This window comes from Schistosoma mansoni, assembly GCF_000237925.1.
Source record: "Schistosoma mansoni, WGS project CABG00000000 data, chromosome 3 unplaced supercontig 0044, strain Puerto Rico, whole genome shotgun sequence".
NCBI lineage: Eukaryota > Metazoa > Platyhelminthes > Trematoda > Strigeidida > Schistosomatidae > Schistosoma > Schistosoma mansoni.
Genome location: NW_017386006.1, coordinates 351,283 through 373,874, shown reverse-complemented (window position 1 = coordinate 373,874; position 22,592 = coordinate 351,283). Strand labels below are relative to the sequence as shown.

The window sequence follows — 22,592 nt, the reverse complement described above, 5'->3', positions numbered from 1 at the left end:
AGTGAAACATAGCCAATAAGAGTAGAGGATATTCGTAGGCTACTAGTATTCGATCATAGGTGTCTTCGAAGCATTACTCGTATATCCTGGGACCACCGGGTAAGTAATGCAGTTGTTAGGAAACGGGTACTATGTAAGGATGGTAAATCGATTGACGAAGTAGTGAAACTTCATCAGTTGAGATGGCTGGGACACGTGTTACGTATGCCCAACCACCGACTGCCCCGACGTGCAATGTTTCACGGTTTAGGAGTAGGTCGGAAGAAAGCTAGGGGAGGCCAGACCAAAACATGGCACAAATCCATCAAGTCATTGACGAGTGGACTGAGCCATGTTGGTAGGTGTAGACTACCTGGTTGGGATTCGCGAGATGATAGCAATCGATGGTTAGAGACCTTGAATGATATGGCTCAAAATCGTTTACAATGGCGAAGGTGCACCCACTCTTTGTGTTCTACCAAATTATAATCTTTCGAATTCTTCATGTCCCTATCCTTTTTCTCTTTTCAAATTTATTTCACTGGATTATACTCCTTCAATAACATTTTCAAACCCTAACCTTTCACATAATGCTAATACTCTTACTGCTCTACCACTATGGGATTTGAATCGACAACTGGATCTCTGTGCTAATGTGGTATGGCAACTCGAACTGATGTACGTAGTACGAAGGTCTACGTTGAGACTGACTGACTGACAACTCGAAGGGATACTTCAGCTACCTAGTTTATTTATTCTTATGTAATTCTTATGAGATTTTGTTTGATAAGCAGCTAGTAAACGCTGTTTTACTCTCGGTCAGTCTGAGTACGCAAACTGGAATTATAAAGCTAATTAAAAAGTCAATATTTTTGGGTGCACCACTTTTTGAAGTTACCAGTGATTTTACTCACTTGTCTTCTAACTTTGTAAATGCAATCTATGTTTTTTTTCTACTTTTTGTGGATACAATCGGTAGTTGATTCCAAAGTGAGTTGCAGGAGATCGCGCAGTATATACTGGAAACGATCATGCTTTACCTTTGTTCAGTTGATAGTTTAGCTTAGCTTTTATCGGTTGTGAACTTCAATACATCTAGCTAGAGACATCATAACAAAAGAACAGCAGTTTTCATATATGCTTTTTCTTACTAATTGAAGTGTCAAAGTTATCAGGAATATATTAAACATCGGAGGATAATGACACACTGCAATCCAACAATAACAGATTAGAGCTTAATAAATTAAACCCTGTTCTTGTCATGTAATCTCATTGTAAATTTGCTAGCCAAATATCACTATCATTTCACTAGTATAATAATTAGCCAAAAAATTTTAATGTCAATTTTTTCAATCCTCAGTTGTATGTAGTAGCTCATTTACTAAGTACAGAACTTCTCTTTTAGGGATATTCTGCAGGTGCTCAAACCTGTGGGCACGTTGAAATAGTGGGTGTAACTTGCATTTAACTCCACAGTAATTGCTCGATTGATTAATGGAATCATTTCAACTAATATGTTAAATGACTTAACGTTACTAGAATAGGACTGAATCCTAGTGTAATGTGGTCTACTTATATCCATATAAGTAGTATATGGTGATGGTCAGACATAGAATGTATTTTGGCAGAAGATCAATAAGGAACGGACAGGAATGAAGCGCAATCGGTACGAAAATGCATGAACAATGAAATCAGAGAAGATGGACTGATATTTGCAGAAGAAACATTCAAGTTTGCAACAATTGATCGTGATTTTGCAAATTAACTGTTCATTGTATGGTTATCAGAATTTAGTGAGATAGTCTGTAATTTGTGCTTAATTACATTCGATTGTCCCACTTGTGTTCTTGTTCACTACACTGGTCTCAATTTGTAGTGAGATGTATTAATATTTACATTTTGACTTTGGTGAATAGTCCATGTATTTTATAAAATTAAACTCTGGTAAAACACAGTTCAAAGTTATTTATCCAGCCGAAGTCTGAGCTCATTGTAAAGAAACTAGATACATTTGGTTAGTAGCTTTTATCAAATTTCATGAAGTTTAGACTTTATAATCACGTTTTTAAAGTCGGAAATACAAAGTCTTGAATACTTAAAAGATAATTAAACTAGACGATCAATTCATACGTATTAATTGGAAAAAGAAGGCCTTCACATTTGAATCTTCCCTCATATCAATACATATAATATAGGAATTTGAAAGAGTAAAGTATTTTTCTATTATAGAACAGCAAAAGATAATCACTTTTAAAAATTTTATTTTGTTAATATGATGAAAAAAACAATATTTTAGATCATTCAAATAAATATTCGCATTACTTCACCAACATTGTTTGTTTACTCGACTCTAAATACTTCTCATTTGATTCATTCTCACAAATACCAACATTCAATGAACTAATCCATTGATTTAAAATATCACTTGAGTCAATTAAACGTCGAATACTATCACGTGTTAGGTGAATATTACACATTGGACAAACTGGTGTTGGACAGTTTTCAACATATCTACAAGTAAAAAAGGTGTTTGTGTAATATTAATGATATTTATGATAAAAACAGATAGTGGTTTGCAGTGGAATCCAGGTTGCGCGTTTCGTCCTATTTGGGACTCGTCAACTGGATATATCTGCATCTCAGAGTTGATGTTCACTCTGGGACTCGTACCCCGTACCGTTCGCTCCAAACGCCATCGCGTTATCCACTTAGCTACTGAGTCCTGATAGCCACCTGCTTGTATAATGGGGTGAAGTTATATTCGCTTGGTGTTGTATACTTGTATCTTCCGATTAATGTTTAGAACTGCAATTGATCAGTCTCTTGTTGGCGTATGTGCATACTGTGAGTATTAATTTAAGGCAATATGCACATATGCCAATACGAGACTGATCAATTGCAGTCCTAAACATCAATAGGAAGATTCAAACAAACAATACCAAGTAAATTCAAACTTATTATATGTCTAATACTGACAGTTTAATTAGTATAAAAGAACTTAATAACGACAATAAATGATTTATCCAAGCGGTAGTTTTACCGTTGCTTTTAAATCATGCAAACTGAGATCAGCTGAGAAACTGGGAAACTCAAGGAGCACTAAACTAGTGTTTTGTTACTGTCTGTGAGTCCCTAGAAGTGTTCACCAACAGGTTCACAGATGAATGACTTAACTACTTTCGGATCTCACAACCGAAATGGCATAATACGTACAATGTCACACTGAAGAATTTAATGAATCTTTAAATGAACAAAGAAAACAAATCCTATACAAAGTAAATTTACATAAAAAGACATTTTAACTCCTCATGTTTTGGAACTGCTGATCAATACCACTTACCGAATTCCCAATCAGAATCCTGATTGAAATTCGACTTATTTCGCGTCTACTATTACCTTGACAACTTAGCGTCTTCAATCAGCCTATCAACTAAGGTCACATGATTTAACATTCACAATTTGTTCCCAGTCAATTTCCTAGATTTTGCTCGATTCACAGTACTTTTGGGATTATTTATGCACATTTGTTATTTTTCATTTTATGGTGTAATGTAGTTTGGTATGTCCGTATATATAAACAAAATAATCCAGTTATTCAGTAATTATACAACGAAATAATCATTAATAATAATAATAATTCAAAAATCCAGTTCTAACTTTTAAAATATTCGTCCTGTTATAATGTAATTAAACTTACTTCATAAGTTCACTATATAATGCAGGAAATTGGCATCCAGGACATGTGGCAAAATCATTTTTTATAACATGATAACCCTTTTTTAAAAAAAAATAATATTTTAATTATATTATTAGAATAATAAGTTAAATTTATTGTTTAATCAGCTTAGATTGACTAATTTCATTAAACAATATACTTTTTTCAAGTAGATATATAACTAATATCAATTTATTAGAAGGGGTTTCATGGAGATTTTAGTAATTTTATAGTTGAGATCATGAGTCAATTGAAGCTAGACCATCATGGGAAACCTGGAAGCACTGGAAGTCCGTTTCTTCCTATTGTGGGACACCTCGGCATTGCGCATCCGCGATTAAGCGTTCGTACGCGAGACTGAAGATCTAGGATTCGAATCCTGCATGAAGGATCGTGGATGCGCGTTGCTGAGGAGTCCTATAGTAAGACGAAATGAAAATTAAATGTTTTCAAGTCTTCAGTGGAGGTCTAACATTGATCGATTCAGGATCTTAATCAAAACTCAACAATCTCCACAACCTCCTACTGATAAAAGCGGTTACTTGAATTTTCTCTATAACAGTGATTCTTTAACAAATGTATAATGTTATAACTAACATTGCTTCATGTTATTTAAGATGACCTTTAGTTTATTAAATAAAATACTCATTCAAACAATATTAAAACTCAACCAGCTATCCACTGAATCAATATTATGAAGAGATTAGCTAGCAAATCCAATTGTTAAGAAGTTATTTTATTAGTTAGAAAGTATACTGATACTGTAGTGAACGGAAACTCCTGTAAGTTCAACGAATTTATTGTTCCATTCAAAATCACACAGTGGCTTTGTAACATAAAGATCAAAGATTAAATATATCATTTGTTTATCTTCCTTCAGTTATGCTTTACTTCGTCATTCTTCTAATTCTGTTGTTACCTTCAATTCAACATTATGCTGGCAGGCATTATACTCTCGATTGGCGTTAAATACTACTTATATCTGTCAAAATAAGAAGCGCGCACCACAATACAAAGTTGGAATATAAAGTTGCAAGATTATTGTTAAGAGATCTATATGGTTTTCTATTGAAAATAGGATTAAGAAAAGTTCTCCGATAAATTATAACTACTTAGCTAACAGTGTACATTCACTTTACATAGTATATATTTTTTCTAGTTACAATTGAACTTACCGTGATCACACAATATGGTATAGTACTTCTACATTCAGTACAGTATAAACTAGTCTCTAGTAAAGGTGATCCACATGATGGACATGGTGTAGATGTTTCAGTAACAGAATAATTCGTTTGATTTAATGTTGAACCAATACCACGTGGCGAAACTCCAACACTATCAGTTTTTAAATCTGTTCTACGTACAAGTGTTTCAAATTTACGACGATATTTTACGTCTAATTTATCACGATATTCAGGACGTAGTAACATTGCAGCATAACTGAAACTTGTTGATTTTAAACCAGCTTTTTGACATTCAATAACAGTACTTGTTAAAATTGGGACAATATCTAAAAAGTAAATAATGGTAAGACGAAATCAAGAATCAATTATTTGTATTAATTTTGATAACTATCGAAATCAGAGACAAAACTATAACTACCACTGATACTGTCACTACTTCTACTAAACTGCCATTTTTCCTGATAATTTCATTATATTACGCTTATACGGTATAACAACTTAAATTAAAGTATATCAATGCCAAGCATTGGGTTGGTTATAACTGGCTGGTGTCATGGGAAATTGAATGTTATTTAATAATCCACTAAGTTTTTTCATAGTTGAATTCACGAGTCAATCTAAGCTAGACCAATATTGAAAACCTAGAAGGACTGGATGGAAGTTTTGTCCTAGTATGGGACTCTTCGGCAATGTGTATCCACGATTCTGATCGTGGGACTCAAATTCTGAACTTCTAGGCCACTGAGCTGTCATCCAACGGTGTTAATTGTCCATGATTATTATCCGGTTATTATGATCTTTACGTTTTTCATTTTCCTTCATGCCTGTCAAGCGGACAGTTATATTTCATAATTCCGACCTGTAAATTATTTTCATCTCCCTGGTCTTCTTTCACCACATGATTATTACGCAAACTCATTTAATGTTTGAAATCTCAAATCGCTTTATGGTGCAATCTTTCCTATCTTTCTATAAGACCTATATATTGATCAAACAACTGTAAATACGAACGCAAAGCTTAAGTAAAATATTTTGCCGAGAAGAGAAAATTTATCAGTAAAGGGTTATGGAGATTGTTAAGCTTAGATTGATATCATGAATGGATCAATGTTAGATCAACACTGAAAACCTGGAAGCACTGGATGACCGTTTTGTTCTAGCATGGGACTATTCAGCAGTATGCATCCAATATCTCACACGCAGTATTCGAACCCAGGATCTTTAGTCTCAGTCCACAACCCTTTACTGATAATTATCATACGCTCACTAGTGACTGGCTTCAAGATGGATTTCCTGGAATTCTGGTGAAAATTCGTTACCGGTGGAGTTCATCTGTGTCTGCTGTGATTCAGTTACTCACTGAAGACAATGGAAGATGGTCACGCAATATCTAGGATTGGTTAAAGTTAAACATTGACACTGATTCCAGCTCAGTGGTCTAGAGGTTAAGTAAATGATTTCACCAAGAAAATAAAATTTTCTTTGTTGAATTCTCTTTATTTTGAAATCAATGTGTTCCATATGAAATGAGTAAAATCCTTAAATTACAATAAGTTTTATAATTAATACACTAAATTTCAATGAGTTATTAAATTTTTTTGTAACTTACGAGAGGGGAATTTACTGATACTCTCTGATACACGAATTAACATTCTGGCACCAAGTAGGTGTTCACCGTTTTTAACATGAACCTTAAAAGAGTAATAAAAAATACCATACATATGTAAGTAATAGAAAAGGACACTTTTGAAATCTAATACTATGAACACATATAAGTAGAGTGTAAGTGATGATTTTAGTAAAGTTTTATAGTGGCTAGCACTAAAATACAGAATCCGTTTTCGTCGTATTTGAGACTCATTAGCTAGATGCAATTACTTTCCAGTGTTAATATTTATATCGTACCTTGAACCTATTACTTTTTGCTTGAAACACTGAACGCGTAATGTTTCTTGCTACTGAATTCAGATGTCCACTGCTAGCTTGTGAATAAGTAACAAATAGCTGGAGATATTGTGAAAATTCAATAAAGATACATATAACCCTATAGTGACTAATCAAATAACATTGTAGCGGGAGACCATAAAGATAAAAATACTTAATTATTTCGTGAGCAAAAGCTCAATTGTAGATAAATGATAAAATGTGTAGATCTCAGATTAAAGTGGAAGTATAAACTAAAAGAGAACCAAGAACAAAGAAACCAAATAAAAGAACCAGTTAAAAGTTACAGTAGAATCAGGTAGTTTTTTACCATGGTAAGGAAAAATAAAAAAGTGTTTCGTTTCTAGCAACAATTCCAGAAGAGCATGGCATATTTTTTATTTGATCGTCTTAGAAGATTCCACAGTGTCTACTTTATAATCTGTACACATGAAATATCTAAACGTCGAGCTACTGATCATCAATGAGTAAATGTCTTCATGAATACTTTCCAAGAGATCCAAAATCAGCACTTGTGTCTGTTCTACCAGTGTAACTTCTTTGGCGGGTGTATAAAACTTTATACACAATTCTGATAAATATATCTGCTAGAACAGAATTTGATCGTGAAAACAAGTAATTAACAAAATGATGCTTTATTAAAAGTACACTGACGAAAAGTTCATTGTACATAACAGATTCATCTGTAACTGTTAAAATAACTATGTAATTTACTTAGTTCAAAATTGTGTGATGGGGTTACTAAAAAATATTACCAACCTACATCTCCCAAAAGACTTCATTAGCCCAACCTTGTTGGTCATCAAAGCTGCGACCGACTTCATTATTAGACACTAAGAAATCAACGTCATCCTATGTATAGTTTGCTCCACATAAGTCTGTCTTAACTCATATATCTTTTGAAGTACGGGGTGCAAGTTCAGATTTCTAGAGTAGCGTTAGATCCTTCCTAGATGACAAATGTCCCTTAATGTTCATTATCTATAAGTAAAGATTTTAACTTCAAGGAGTCTTGTTAAATCATTAAGGATTGCACTATATAATGATGTTAAATAACTTAGCTGTACATACTATTAGACCTGGAGAAAAGTAGGGGGCAATATGATACTGAATAGTTTTCATTGACTGATCACTCTACACTAGTATAAATTATTTATTTATTTCTAGTTTCCATCTTGATTTAACAAATCCAAGGAAAATAAACTTTTATGCAAAATATTTGTTAACAAAATTAATAACATACCTTTGCAAGTATATAAGAATGTAACAAGGTTAAATTTTCAAACATTTCAAATGGAACATGGATATTTCTTTGTCTTAATTCTTGTACCATACTAAATAATAAATCATGTGCATTACGATAATTTCCATTGATCTGTTCTTCATTAGCTATAATAACAGCTGTTCTAGCCGCTTCTTTATATTGTTTTAAAACCATATATAAACGAAATAAGTATCTGGCATCTTTCACTATACCATCAGTTTCACCCATCAAATAAACAATAACTAAATGTGTTAAACGGCTATCACCAGCTTCACCGACTACTTCAAGTGCTAAATCGATAGCTGGACTATTTTCTTGATAAGGTACATGAAGTAAATGTTTGATGGCCTAGAATAACATTTAAAGAAATTTTCAATAAAATAGAAACGTAGACGGCATCTTATAGACAAAATAAGCATTAAGTATATCAGACGTGTTAGTTGATCATTTTCCAGTGGTAAAGTTTTATTCTATAACGTGTAGTGACATAAGTTCTAAATTGACTGGATGGATCAATTCGTTTCAAGGGAGATGAAATTACTGTAATAATAAACCACAAAATAATTGCCTTAATGAGGATCGCTTATCTAAGCAGTAAGGATGATAACCTTATGAGGAATAAAACTTCTTAAAACAAATGCGAATCGACAGGTCCTTTTTTCTCAGTATGTTCAACTCCATTTGTCTATTTACACGTACGTAGCAGAACAAATACAGTGGCAGAACAGGATGAAGGGAATAAGTTTTCACTACCGAGAACGTTACAAAGTATTTGAGGCTGAGATGTGCAACGGATCTACACATCTAGACATTTAATTGATAAAGAGAATATTATTAACATTTCTCAACCCTTCAAAACTATCAGCTGACAATATAACTCAGATTCTCCTCGTTTCTCTGAAGCAATTTAAAAGCTCAAAATATATTTGTGTGTCCACAAAGAGACAGTAATTAATTTATCATTACCTTGATAAATTGATAATTTACACTAAACCATCTTCAATTAGCATTAGTTACTGCCTCACCTCTATGTTTATGAATCTCATTTTCAAATAACCTCAGACTTACTTTTCATATATTTATATAGTTGATATTGATAACCTTTGTTATTCTAATTCTTTCTGTCATCAAAGTGGATTACTGAATAATACATTATATCTCAAAGTTACACTTAAATACATATATGGTTATCAGCAGCTGATGAGAAACGACGGAATGAAATGGATTTACATTATTCTGCCTCAAATGTTATTCTGGCTTTATTCAAATTCGTAAATTAATTGCATCGATTACTTTCATTAGAATTGTGAATGAGTCATGGTAATGAATCATAATTCATAGGAAATTTTAGTCCAATGGTGCTTGCAAGTATAACGATTACTAATACTAATGTATTTCAAGACTTTGAATAAGATTATCTGTTCTTTCAATTATTCTATTGTTTATTGCTAAGTTTTTAAAAGAGTCAATTACTGTCATTTAATAATATCTATGAAAACGAATTAGAGGAATTAACTTCCGTTCGATATTAGCTTTATGAAACTAGTAATTATTCAAGGAAAATACTATTTTACTTAATAACTTATCTGGTGTTGTTTGTATACCGATAGGTTTTCCGGAAAAAAAGGTTATTCGCTTAGGTTCATTGTTTCTTAATTTGTACTGGTTTTTCAGGTAAGATTCATTTGTATTGAATACTACTTTATATTTATACAAAGTCTTCCGGAAACAATTTTACTTGAACATTAACAATGTGTCGATTAATGACTAGCTTTGAGATCGATCTTTACATTTATTGATCACGATTATTGATCACGTAGTAGTCTCTAGTCCTTAGACATAATTAAGTTTTATCGATTAATTTTCAGTGTGGACACTAATCCAAATAACTTGACATTCGGTGCATCATTTTTATATTTCAGGTGGTTTGAGATAGTCAGGATTTTGGATGATCTCACTGTTTTTACATCAGTTTCTTACACTGCGAATTCCCCTGAAGTGAATTAGTTCTTAGCGCTCATTGTATGATTGTCCATTTTAAGTGGTTTTTTTAATGTCAATTTGTTAATTTCAGCCTAAGATATGAATAGGATCTGAATACCCTATTCGAATCGCATGAAGTTTATACTAAGGAAGATCCTGAAATAACAGCTATGTCAAGTAGCGATTATCTCGCTGCAAGTTTTTCCTTCTGTTTACTATTGATCTTTCCTACAAAGAACATTTTTATGACATTATATGAAAAGGCTGCATGATTCTAGCATTATCCGACACTAACGTTTACTAGTTGCAAATTCTTGTATATTACATATTATTCTATACAGTCCATCAATAATTTTTAACGGTCGATGAAACGTTTCACCGTGTTGTATAGTGTTGAAAGCAGTAGGTAAGGTGAATCGTGAGTCGACTGTCATCTTTGAAATGTAATTACGAATGAATATTCGAAATCCTTCAAACTGGCAAGTTCTATTTTATCAGATACAGATTACCCACTTCATTTACATCTTTCTTGTTTAAATTCAAGCAGAACGAGATACATATACATTAGGATATACAGGTGAAAGGTTGTGAGAGCTAATCTAAATAATTTTCCTACACGCTGTTGTTTAGATTCTGATTTTCGTACAAAATTTAATTTTATATAATTTTATATACTTGGTCTATGAGTATATATTTAAACCATGGGACAGATGAAGGTTAGACCACCATCGAAAACATGACAGCACTGGATGGGTGTGGCGCAACTACCTACTGAAGACAATCAGAGATAGTTGCACGATATCGTGGACAACATAAATTTAAACATTAACACTATTGGATGCTGGATCAATGGTCTAGGGTTTGACAGTTCGCATGCGATACCGAAGGTCCTGGTTTCAATTCCTGAGTACGGGGTCGTAGATCCGCACCCCAAGGAGTCCCATACTCGGACGAAACAACTGTCCCGTACTCTCAAATTTTTATTGGTCGTCTAACATCCGTTCATGATTTTAATGAAAGTCAGCGATCTCTATAATTCTACACTGACGAATATATCTACATCTATATATATAATGTACTGAAGTTGTTGATAGGTAGTGGTTGATAATCACTTTATTATTTCCGAAATTGACCAGAGATGGTATTAGTAAGTATAAAATATTATCTGTGATTAAAGTCATAGTTGAGTAATATTGCAATTTAAATATTAACTAGTATAATATAGAGTTAGTTTTTGTAATCTTACTTTTTCATATTGTTTAGCTAATAAATAATATTTACCAGCTAAATACCAATTCTTTTCATTTTCAAAATAAAATGCAATATTCTGATATTCACTGAGAGATGCATTCAGACCTAAAATACAATTAAACAAATGGGTTACTGGATAAATATACACAAATATATTTTTTAAATATAAAAGTCAATCTATAAACAGTGATTTATTGAACTACTCATTAAATATCATTAGTAGTATGACATTAGTCTGAATACACCAGATTGTATTGATAAAATTATTAAGTTTTTCTGACAGCAATGAACACATATATTTTTAAGGTGTAATTTCATCTATTTAAGTCAATAATTTTATGTAACGTCATAAGAATATAGAATTGTAAAACCATTGAGCTGATAAGATGATCAATTGCAGTCCTAAATAACAATGGGAAGATACAAGTATACAACATCAAGTGGGTATAACTTCACCCCATTGCACAAGCAGATGGCTACCAGGACTCAGTAGGTAAGTGGATAACATAATGGCGTTTGGAGCCAACGGCACCGGGTACGAGTCCCAAATAGGACAAAAGGCGCATCCTGGATTCCGTTGCTGGCCAATATCCATCTTTGTATAATGTATTGCCTTTTTATTACGTTAATCAGTAAAATGTTCAGCTAGATGAAATGATCACTGAAAATATTCGATCAACTTAAACAATATTTTTATTTATGTAAGTTTGTTTTTGGAAAATGACCACTAGTAATTAGGTTTACAGGTCACTTTCAATTATCTAAGGACTCTTAAATCAAAGTATACTCTAGAAAGGAGTCTAACTGATGCCTAAAACAATTTCTAGGTTTTGAAATAATTTCTGATTCAATAAGCGAGAGTTTATTTGTATTGTCAGGCAAATACAATTAACCCTGCTTGAATCTAATAGTTTTAGGAAGTTGCTTAATTTTTAAAGCCTTATGGTTAGTTTTCTGGTCTTCATGAGAATATATTTACGTTAAAAGTTCTTTTGATGAGTCGCTTTCACTGCTGTAAAACATTTCATAAAGAATTCAACATTTCCTGAAACATCTTTACGGCGAACTTATAATTTATGGGTGAACCAATCGGATTTAAGATAACAGATCCTGGATTTTGGAGCGAAATTCATTCATACATTTGGCTAAATATCGTTTTGGCATTTTAGCTGATGTTCGTTCATGATGAAAGCCATAAATCTAATTCCTAACCCTGACCATCTACTGTGATTCCTAATCCTAATTCTTTACACTGGTTTATGACTCTCATTCAGCTCCAGTATGTAAGTAGGCATTCCCAAGGTCCCTATAGCTACTCTTAAAGGTCGTCCACAGATTATAGTCTTACCTATATTTACTAATAAATTGTCTGAAGAGTTAGAGAGATTAAGTTATTGAGGAAATATAATGGTTCTTTTATCAATAAAGGGGCATCATGTGCGGAAATCGTTATTTACGATTTTCTGGTTCGTGTTTTTTAGCGAAACAAAAACTGATTGATTTTCGGGCTTTGTACAAACTCCTTAGGAAACAGTTAGTATTTTATGGGTTTAACACTGTCCTTTTCACTCATTGATGACTAAAAGAATATTTTTTGAGAACCTCAAACATTCTGAGCACTAAACAATGTATTTCATTTAAACATTTTATCTGTTGAAACATAAAATGTCATTTATATTTTAAATTTAATATTTGAATTCATGAGTTGATCTAAGCTAGACCACCATTAAAAACATGGAATCACTGGATGCCCGTTTCGTCCTAGTATGGGACTCCCCATCAGTACGCATCCGCAATCCAGCACGTGGGACTCAAATTCAAGACTTTCGGTCTCTCGTGCGAACGCCTAACATATAGACCACTAAGTCAGAATCCAACGGATGTTAATGTTTAATATCAATCTATGCATGATCATGAACAATCCTTTATCCATTGTCTATGGCGTATAACTGTCTCCACCTGACACGGATTGGACTCCACTGGTCACAGCTTCTCACTAGGACTCTGGGAAATCCATCTTGAAGCTAGTCATTAGTAAGTACATGATTTTTATCAGAATGGGGATTTGGGAAGATTCTAGTAATTTTAATAGCTGAATTTATGAGTCGATCTAGATCATCATTGAAAACCTGTAACAGCAGTGTTTATGTTGGGAGGGAGGGCATTTGATTGACTCGTCCCTTTACTATAATTTAATCAACTTTCATTGAATGGAATAATAAAAATTAAAAAAAGAATTAATCATACCGATAGCCTCTGCATACAATTCCATTTTTTTATGTTTTCTTGCTAAATCAAATGCAATATTGAAACATTTAGATATTACAAGAAATTGTATGGCTTTAGTTTGATCATTATTTCTAATGAAATATTGTGCAATCATTTTAGCACCTTCTATACTATGCGATTTATTCAATATACGAATAGCTTCATTAGGATTATTCAACTTTTCAAGTTGTAATCTAGAATGAAAAACAAACATGAAAATGTATGTTAATTATTATTTTTATCATTGAAATATTTACATTGTATTTTGTATGTGTTTTACCGGAGATGATTAGGAGATATTATTGAGGAAATCACTAAACTGTATCATAAGATAAGCCCTAACTTGGAATTTTGAAAGCAAAAAGAAAAAAAGACAGAACAAAGAACAAATTGCGTCGGGAATCGGAGGCAGACATCAAAAGAATGAATAGCACTTGAGAACAATTGAAAACGGAGGCCCAGGATAAAGTTTTTTGGAGAATCCTGAACGGTTGCCTATGTTTTACGAGAAGTGACAGAAGTAAGTGTTGTATATGTTTTACGATAGAATTTATTCATGAAAGTAGCGATTAGGAGTTAAACTATTTGTTACAGCACAGTGCTGACATCTTGATTTTAAAATAAAAGACGTACATACAACATTTTGGTTACCTAAATACATGTCGAAAAAGACATCTAGATATCTTAGATTTACTTGTGCTTGAATATCAACCATCAAACTCGTTCACCCATTTTACGCAGATGATGTTGAAAAGTAGAATTTGTACTTACAATTTCTTCACTAGTAGTCAACAAACTCAAAGGATTGTACTTGAAAAATATCCAAATGTCCGATGGTATCACATTGTCAGCTGTATTACTGACCAATACTTCAAATACACCTCAACAGACCTATATATACATTTTTCCTTTCTCTGTGAAGTAAAATATAAACCTACTTGTTTTAGACTAAGGCAATGGTTTTAACTGAGTTCTCTATGAACTACAACTGTAACTTAGGACAAAATTCACGTTACTCAGTTTAGAGGGAAAATATTTAGTTGTGCTTCAGTTGAACGAACATTTATCAGCTTTAATTGTAGAAACTTTTCTACACTCTGAATATTCGTCAATATTTGAACGGCTAGTTTGATAGAAATTAGGTGTCAAGTATGTAGAAGACATTATTTGTAAGAATTTGTGGGTAAATCCCAACTCCTTGGTCGTGTTTTTAGATATGGTGTAACTCACTGTCTTGAGATGTCAGATATGCAACATTTTAATCCTGCCGTAGTTTTCATTTACGTTCTTTGTAAAAGTGAAGTGAGTTTTCTTGACTGAAAGTAGTTCTTCTTGGTTGTACCTCTACTCGAGCTGTATGCCGCATTATATACTTATTTACTTCTTTTCCCATTAATGACTCTTTCCTTTTTGTTTCTCTTCACGATGTCATCGCTTTATTTTGCTTAACATATACCATTTTTGGTACACAATTGTATCAGATTTTATGTGCATTCTATCAATAAGTGATATTGAGATGGAATTTATTATGAATTAAAACAAAAAAAAATTTATTTCAAACACTTCTTAAGAATAAAGTGATTGGGGATTTCAAGTGTGTGTACAAGACCGAAGATCTTGTCTTGGGTTTGACTACCGGTTGCAGGGTTGTGGATGTACAGTGTTGGGGAGTCTCTCATTAGGACAAACTAGCAGTCCATCGTCTTTAGATTTTCATCGGTTGTCTAATTTTGCTTCATGACCGAAATAAGATCTAATAATGTTTACAATTCGACACTGATAAATAGATTATCAACGGATCTAAGTTAAACAAAATTAATTTGACTGTAATTTACTATCGAACAACTTAAAAACAATAAAACGTATTGACTTGTTAAAATCATCACTTTTATTCAGTTTACATTTTAAATAAAGTTAATTGTATAAACAATAAATTCACCTTATTACTGAATCGAATTCATGTGCTGTTTCATAAGCCTCAACTGCATCTTTATATGCTCCATCAGTCTCACGTGCTTTGGCATATTGTAAATGTAATCGTGGTGTATTTGTAACATGTATTAATAATTCACTAACTTTTTTATAATTTCTACATTTCAGATTAACAATCACGGCTGATTCATAACATCCAGCTAATTCATATAGATTAGCCGCTTCTTGCCACTGCTATTGTTTTTAAGGAAAAGAATAAACTGAGTTAGAGTAATTGCAGATGAATCACGAAACTATGAAATATATTTTGTAGCATTTATATTCTGAATAAAATTAAAATACACAGTTTATCTACTAGTTCATAATCTGAAAAAGCTATTAAAAATATTGGCGAAACTATGATTTATGGACGAACCAATCACATATAAACTAACAGGTCTCGGATTTTGACGCGAAATTCACTCTTTCATTTGGTTAAATACCATTTTGACGTTATAGTTGATGTCAGTTTGTGATGAAAACCCTAAATCTAATTTATTACCTTAACTATCAACTATAAATTCTTATCATAATTCCTCATACTGGTTAATGACTCTCATTTAACCCTAGTATGTAGGTGGATATTCCATGGTCATTTTGGCGTAGCTCAAAGGTCGTCCATAAATGATAGTCTTACTAAAATATTATATTACCTTCTAGTTGAAATATCTGATAATTTGGTGTAATGTTAGAAAGTTATCACCACACATGGAGTCTTGCAAATAAATGCGTTGACTCAAATTCCTACACCACATTAGCACAATTAAATGAAATTATTAAGATTAATAGAATAGGAATTGAAATAATATAGTATTGAGAAAGATTAAACACCGAGAATTTAGTTAGAAAACACAAAACGAAAAAGTACTTATGAGGAGGAGTGAAAATATTTCAACTATTGTAACCAATTATGATACAAGTCACAGGTAGTCACATCCACTTGATCACGTAATTCATATTGATTACAATCAGGTAGCCCGGATGTGCTAACATGACTCAGATCAGTATTCAATGACTAATGCGACATCTTGGTTTGGCCAGCTCTAGATTTTCTTCAATCTATTTCTTCACTATGGAGACTGTGTATTTTATTTGTTTTCATAGAAATAGTGGTTCCAATCGACAATGGTCAGATACAATTATAAATATATTCGATTCTAGATCATTAGGGCTCTATAGCACGACACTACTTAAGTTGGGATCAATAGAAATTTGAGCTTTGACTATAGACTAACATTTTTTACGGAATATCTTGAATAGATCTATGTAGAGACCTAGGTCAATAAGGTAGTAGATATTTATTGACGATAACTTTCCTATATGTGACAATTTTGGATGTTACTAATCTTCTTAGTACACTTCAGATGTTCGTGAATTTTAGATCATGAAATTCGGTGAAAACCGTATAAAAACCTACAAAAATGTGTACATAATTTATAGATCATAGTTACTACTTTTCATGATTCTTGCATAGCATGCATTGGCAATTTTCTAATTTCAGAAAATCCATTTTATGCATTTTACACTACTCTTGAATAATCTTCATTGACAACTGATGGACTGTCACTAGCATTAGAATCTAGGATTCTAGTTTCGTTCTATCTGGGACTCGTCATCTGAATGTATCTAAATTCCAGTTTTGATATTTATTTTATGACTTGAGTCTCAAATAGAAAGAAAGGCGCACCCTGGCTCTCACTTTTCGCCACAACTCATCCATTCTATAATTACTGTGACGAAGTGACTATATCGACGCTATCTGTACATATGTCAACAAATACTGATCAAAATCCAGTCCTGAATATCAACAATGAGATAATTCAATCACCTACTGATTGTTATTGAGTAGTCATAAGGCAAAACTTAGAATGTTTCTACCCATCAATCGCAAATACTTTAGAGACATTATAATGTAACAAGTACAGGGATTTAATAGATCGAAAACACAATTTCATCCATAAGATTTTTAATGTTCTTTATTGTTTCAACTCACTTTACACTTTTCTAAAATATCAGCGCATTCCTTTTGTAAATTAGAATTTCCAGTTGTGGAAGCCAATTCAATACCTCTGAGATTAGAATTCAAGTAGTCAAATATTCAAGTAAGACCGAAATAAAAAAGAGACATTAAAAAAGAAACATACTTTCAATGTCATTGTTGAATGACATCCAAAATTAGTTTAATACAGATAAGCATTATTTCAAAAATCTTTTGAAGGAATTTTATAGAACAAAACTCATTATTTTGAGTATTTTTAATATTAAATTCCCTGTAAGTGCTATGTTGATTCTGTAATCTTTACCAACTTATCATTTTGAAATAAAAGAGATATAATTACAAGAATGTTGAAAACTAGCTGAGAAGAATCAACAAGTCAGTTTGTTAATTATGGCTGGATATTGTTCATAAAAACAGTTGAAACTTGAACTAACAGTTATTAATATCCGGAAAAAAGGAAGTTAATATCTTTTCTATCAAAGCATTAGTTCTTCATGATTTGAGACTGTTTTCAGATAAAATATCATCCTAACTTTAGAGTGAACATTGTCCATTCAGGATTCTAGGGAAAAGCTTAGATCCAGTACTTCATGAACTTGAAATTTTTCTACATAATGCCAGTTCACAGTGACTGTCAACTTCAAGCAGAACAATCCCCAAGGGACCTTATTCTGACGATTGTTAAACTAACATAAGAGGTCGAAATACATTTCAACATTATTGTGATTTAGAAATCAACACAATATCAATTATGTGTTGGAATACTGTTTCGAGTCCTCAATAATTTCTCGAAAGACTTCGGAATGTAGGAAGTTGCTGAAAATACGTCAGTCAATCGGTGTTTTCTGGAATCTCCAAGAGAATTACGAAAAACGACAGATTAAATTTTTATCATACTGACTGGAAAACCATAAACTTTGTTAAACATTTCGGCATGTCTTCCGAAAACTTTTGGAATCTCAAAGCTAAACATTCTCCTAAAAATACGATTTATTACTGACTGTAGAATTACATTAGTAGTAAAGCCCTCTACTTCTAGACACTTTTTGTTTACTACTCAATAGTAGATAATTCTTGGGGATTTGGAAGGGCGTTTAAGGAATTGATATCCAACTGTTCACATAGAAGCATTGTAGTGAACGAGAATACAAGTCGGGAATAACGAACATGTTTGAATAAAAAATTACATAATTTCTTACTAAAATCTGAGAACCATACAGTGAAAACTTCATTTGCAAATATAAGTCAATCGTCTCAGACTTCATTGTTCTTTTGATTCTATACCGAAAATTTACTATTCTCGTCCTCTTTTCTTTGATCTTCTTAACCTTCTGCCTCCAGGCATTTCACTTTCGATTGATGACACATACTACTCACATCTGTCGATATCAGTAGCACACATCACAGTATGTTACACCAAAAACTTAATCGCTTCAATAAATTTTCTTTTCATCAATACCAATTATTATTTTAAAAACACTACACATAATCGTTTGTAATAATGTTTGCATAAAAGTATAGACATGATATTAACAGATTAAGGATGATTTCTAGAAATTTATCACTTGTACCAATCAGAGGTCAATGAATATATTGTTATATCCCGCGGAGATTTATGAATGGTATATTTGAGGACTATTTATGGACCAATATGATATGTATATTTCCTATTTTATAATTGTTAAGTAACTAAACTATTCATATTCGTGTCCCTCTTATTATAAGCTTTATTTTGACCGATAGACTATTATTATACGATTTACCATTCTTGAGTTATACCCAGTCTATTAATTACAGTCTCCCACATTCACAGCCACTTTTAGCTAGATCTTGTACAAATGCTGTTTTCTGTTTTATGGTACTATGTGGTCTGTTTGATTGGTATATAAACCCAGTATGTTTGTGAATAATGATTCATATTGCAGAGGCTATTATTGGTGTTCTGGACTTAACTGGCTGGGCTAGGCAGATAGTAGGACTGACAAGTATTCAAGACTGTTCATACGATTTTGTGTATCATTGGGCGATCAATAAATTCACTGCACTCTAATTGGCGGTCATATAACGTTCACATATCAAACAGGGCACGTACGCACCCAATCGATATAACATTTATCAACAAAGATCTTGTATAGAAAAGATTGTTCAAGTTTCATAGTCAAATTTCATGTTGCTCAAATTATCTACAAAATTCAGGTGTACATGATGATAATCATATGCCTAATGTGCCCTATTTCCATCAAAATATTAGTTTAAATATTAATAGCTTAAAAGTTACTAAATTACAATTGTAGATATATTCTCCTCAGTAGGTATTCTGTTTCCGTTTAAATAACGATACAAATGTTGAAGTGAAATGTTTGTAGAACAGATCATACGTCGTACTCTAATAAAACTTTTACTCAAAGATGATGATATACATATGATAGCCAGTAAATTTATGACTATAAATTTAATATTATAAACTTTTAATAAATATACTTTATTTGATATCCCAATGAGTAGAAAATTGTATTTCTGACATGTCGTAACTTAATGTCAGTCACTTCTTCAGAGATTGCAACAATTTATTTACTCTGCAGAAGTGGCTTGCATTAAGTCACGTAACGTCAAAAGTACAATTTTCTATTCACTAATTATTAATTTTCTAACCCATGTTTAATTTTTTCGAAACTATCAAGTTCGACCTTCACGTTGGCACCTATAAATTTTAAGCTTTCGTATTGTATTCAATTGATTGACAGTTGAATTTATTTTACTAAAGCTGTAAATAAATACTTTTTTCAGGTAACTTATATATCATTGATCTAGAGGTTAAGTGTTCGTACGTGAGACTGAAAGCCCTGCGCTCGAGTCCCGCTTGTGGAGTCATGGGTGCACACTACTGAGGAGCCCCGTACTAGGACGAAACGGGCATTCAGTATTTCCAGGTTTTCAATGTTGGTCTAGCTTAGATCGGTCCGTGAATTTAACTTGTATATGTAAAGAAAACGAATACATGAATTCTTGCTACAGTTTTTAAAAATAGTCAGTCATCAAGTTAGAAAATTTTAACCAATTCATACATAAAAAGCGTAATTAATTACTGAATAATAATAAGTAATCATTTAATATAATAAATACATTTTAAGAATTATCAAAACGAAATACCTTTTTAAATCACCAAGACGAATGGCGTTTCGTGCAATACCAGCATTACACAAATTGATATGTTTTGACCATTCTTCTTCATTGTAATCAAGTTTTTTCTCTAAAAAGAATGTACCAACGATACAAGAACAAAATCTTCAAGAAAAATAGATAAATGTTTTTGATTTTTCGATGGTGATTCGAGGATGAAATCAATTAGTCTCCGTTGTCATATCTGCATTCTTTGCTTCGATAAATGGTCGTGTCACACATCTCAGTATATTCAGCATATGACGAGTAATGGAATAAATCGCGCAAATTTCACCCTATTTGAGACTTGTCAGATAAATATACCTGAATCCTGGTGTTGTTATTAACATAGGGACTTGAAACTTGTACTTTTCGCTTTAAACATTCAATATATTATCCACGAATCTTGAATTCTACTGACAAACATATACCAAATATACTAAAACCTGTGACATTACACTATTCCGAGGTGATCTGTTTAGGATTTGCATATGACAATAGAGACTGATTGATTTCAGTTCCGAACACCAGCAGCGTGGAATTACAAACCCTTACAAACACCTTCAACATTCTGAACAAGTGCATTATTTTGACTCAGTGGCTCAGTGAATAATACATAGGGATTTTGAAGCTATTAGAACTGAGTTCAAGTTCCAAGGTGAACGTCAATACTGGAGTTTACGTACATCCATCTGACAAGCCTAATATAGGACCAAACTAGCATTCTACATTTGACAAGCGAGTAAATAATAAATAAACCAAAAATTCATAGAAAACAATATTCATACTTTGTGATAGTTGGTGCTTTTCTTTAGAATTCCATAAAGATTTATCTTCATTATTATCACCAGATGGTTTTAATGCACGTTCATAATGCATTAAAGCATTGACATAATCACCAGTACATTCCATTTCCATAGCGTATTCACGACATATAAACGGGATTTCTTTTGGTGCTAAATTACGTGCTAATTGAAGTGCATCTTCCCAATGTAAAAGATCTCGTCTCATCTAAATTATAAGAAAGATTTTACAAAATAACAAATTTCTATTCATAAATACTGCTTTCAGTAAAATAATCTACTTTAAATTACACAATTTAGAAACTGTTGTTTAATAACCGACAATTTAAGGTGAATAAATATGTTGTTTTAAAATTTCTAAAATGCATGGATGTATAAACCTTGATATACTTGAATTTTGAGATGAAGATTTGTAGTTCAGATGAATGATTTTTGTGAAGTTTGTAGTGGCTAGTCCTATGTCGAGCCCTCATAGCTTATTTTAACTTCTGGAAATACCAAGTTTTCCATTTTCTCCAAGCTAAATTTTAACCTTGTTAATTATTCGATGTCGACTTTGTGTTTTTATGTAAGCGTTTGTGTGTACATTTCCTATTTCAGTCATCACATGTCTGTAGCTTATTTTCGTGTGACTATAAATATCGATTAACTCTTGACTACAAGTAATCGGCTCACATGCCTTCTCCACTGCGTGTCATTTTGCTTCACTCTCTTCTCTTTGCTTTCTGCATTTCATCGCTGATTATTTGTTCAGATCAATAAGTGTATAAAGTATACGCATTCAGAAATCTATCCTCATATTTGACTTATTTTATTCCATTATTTACTAACGCAATTTAGCTCGATAATTACATGCGAGGATTGGCGGCATGTATATTTCAATAACAATCAGAAACGATCTAACTGGAGTCAAATTATGGGCCACCAAAAGTTTTGTTCTCTGAGCTGGATGCTTTAGTTGTGGAACGTTCATTGTTAGTGTTGTATAGTATAACCCAGATTATTAAAGATTTAAAGTATTGAATATATTATATTAAGCAACTCCACTTCATTTTCATTGACATTCACAGCC

General features: G+C 32.4%; 1 protein-coding gene across 1 annotated transcript in view; it reads right to left on the bottom strand.

Moving 5' to 3' along the window:
* Positions 1-2,221: 2,221 nt before the first annotated feature.
* Positions 2,222-22,592, bottom strand: part of Smp_000300 (similar to WD repeat domain 19-related) — a gene marked incomplete at its 5' end in the record, with an annotated part of 48,561 nt that continues 28,190 nt past the window's right edge. The window contains 11 exons of the mRNA XM_018791415.1: positions 2,222-2,490; positions 3,677-3,753; positions 4,870-5,204; positions 6,488-6,569; positions 8,066-8,434; positions 11,316-11,425; positions 13,568-13,782; positions 15,528-15,754; positions 17,553-17,628; positions 20,709-20,808; positions 21,584-21,728. Coding sequence (XP_018645363.1) covers positions 2,298-2,490; positions 3,677-3,753; positions 4,870-5,204; positions 6,488-6,569; positions 8,066-8,434; positions 11,316-11,425; positions 13,568-13,782; positions 15,528-15,754; positions 17,553-17,628; positions 20,709-20,808; positions 21,584-21,728 — 1,929 coding nt within the window. The 3' untranslated portion in view covers positions 2,222-2,297. The remainder of the gene's footprint in view (positions 2,491-3,676; positions 3,754-4,869; positions 5,205-6,487; positions 6,570-8,065; positions 8,435-11,315; positions 11,426-13,567; positions 13,783-15,527; positions 15,755-17,552; positions 17,629-20,708; positions 20,809-21,583; positions 21,729-22,592) is intronic.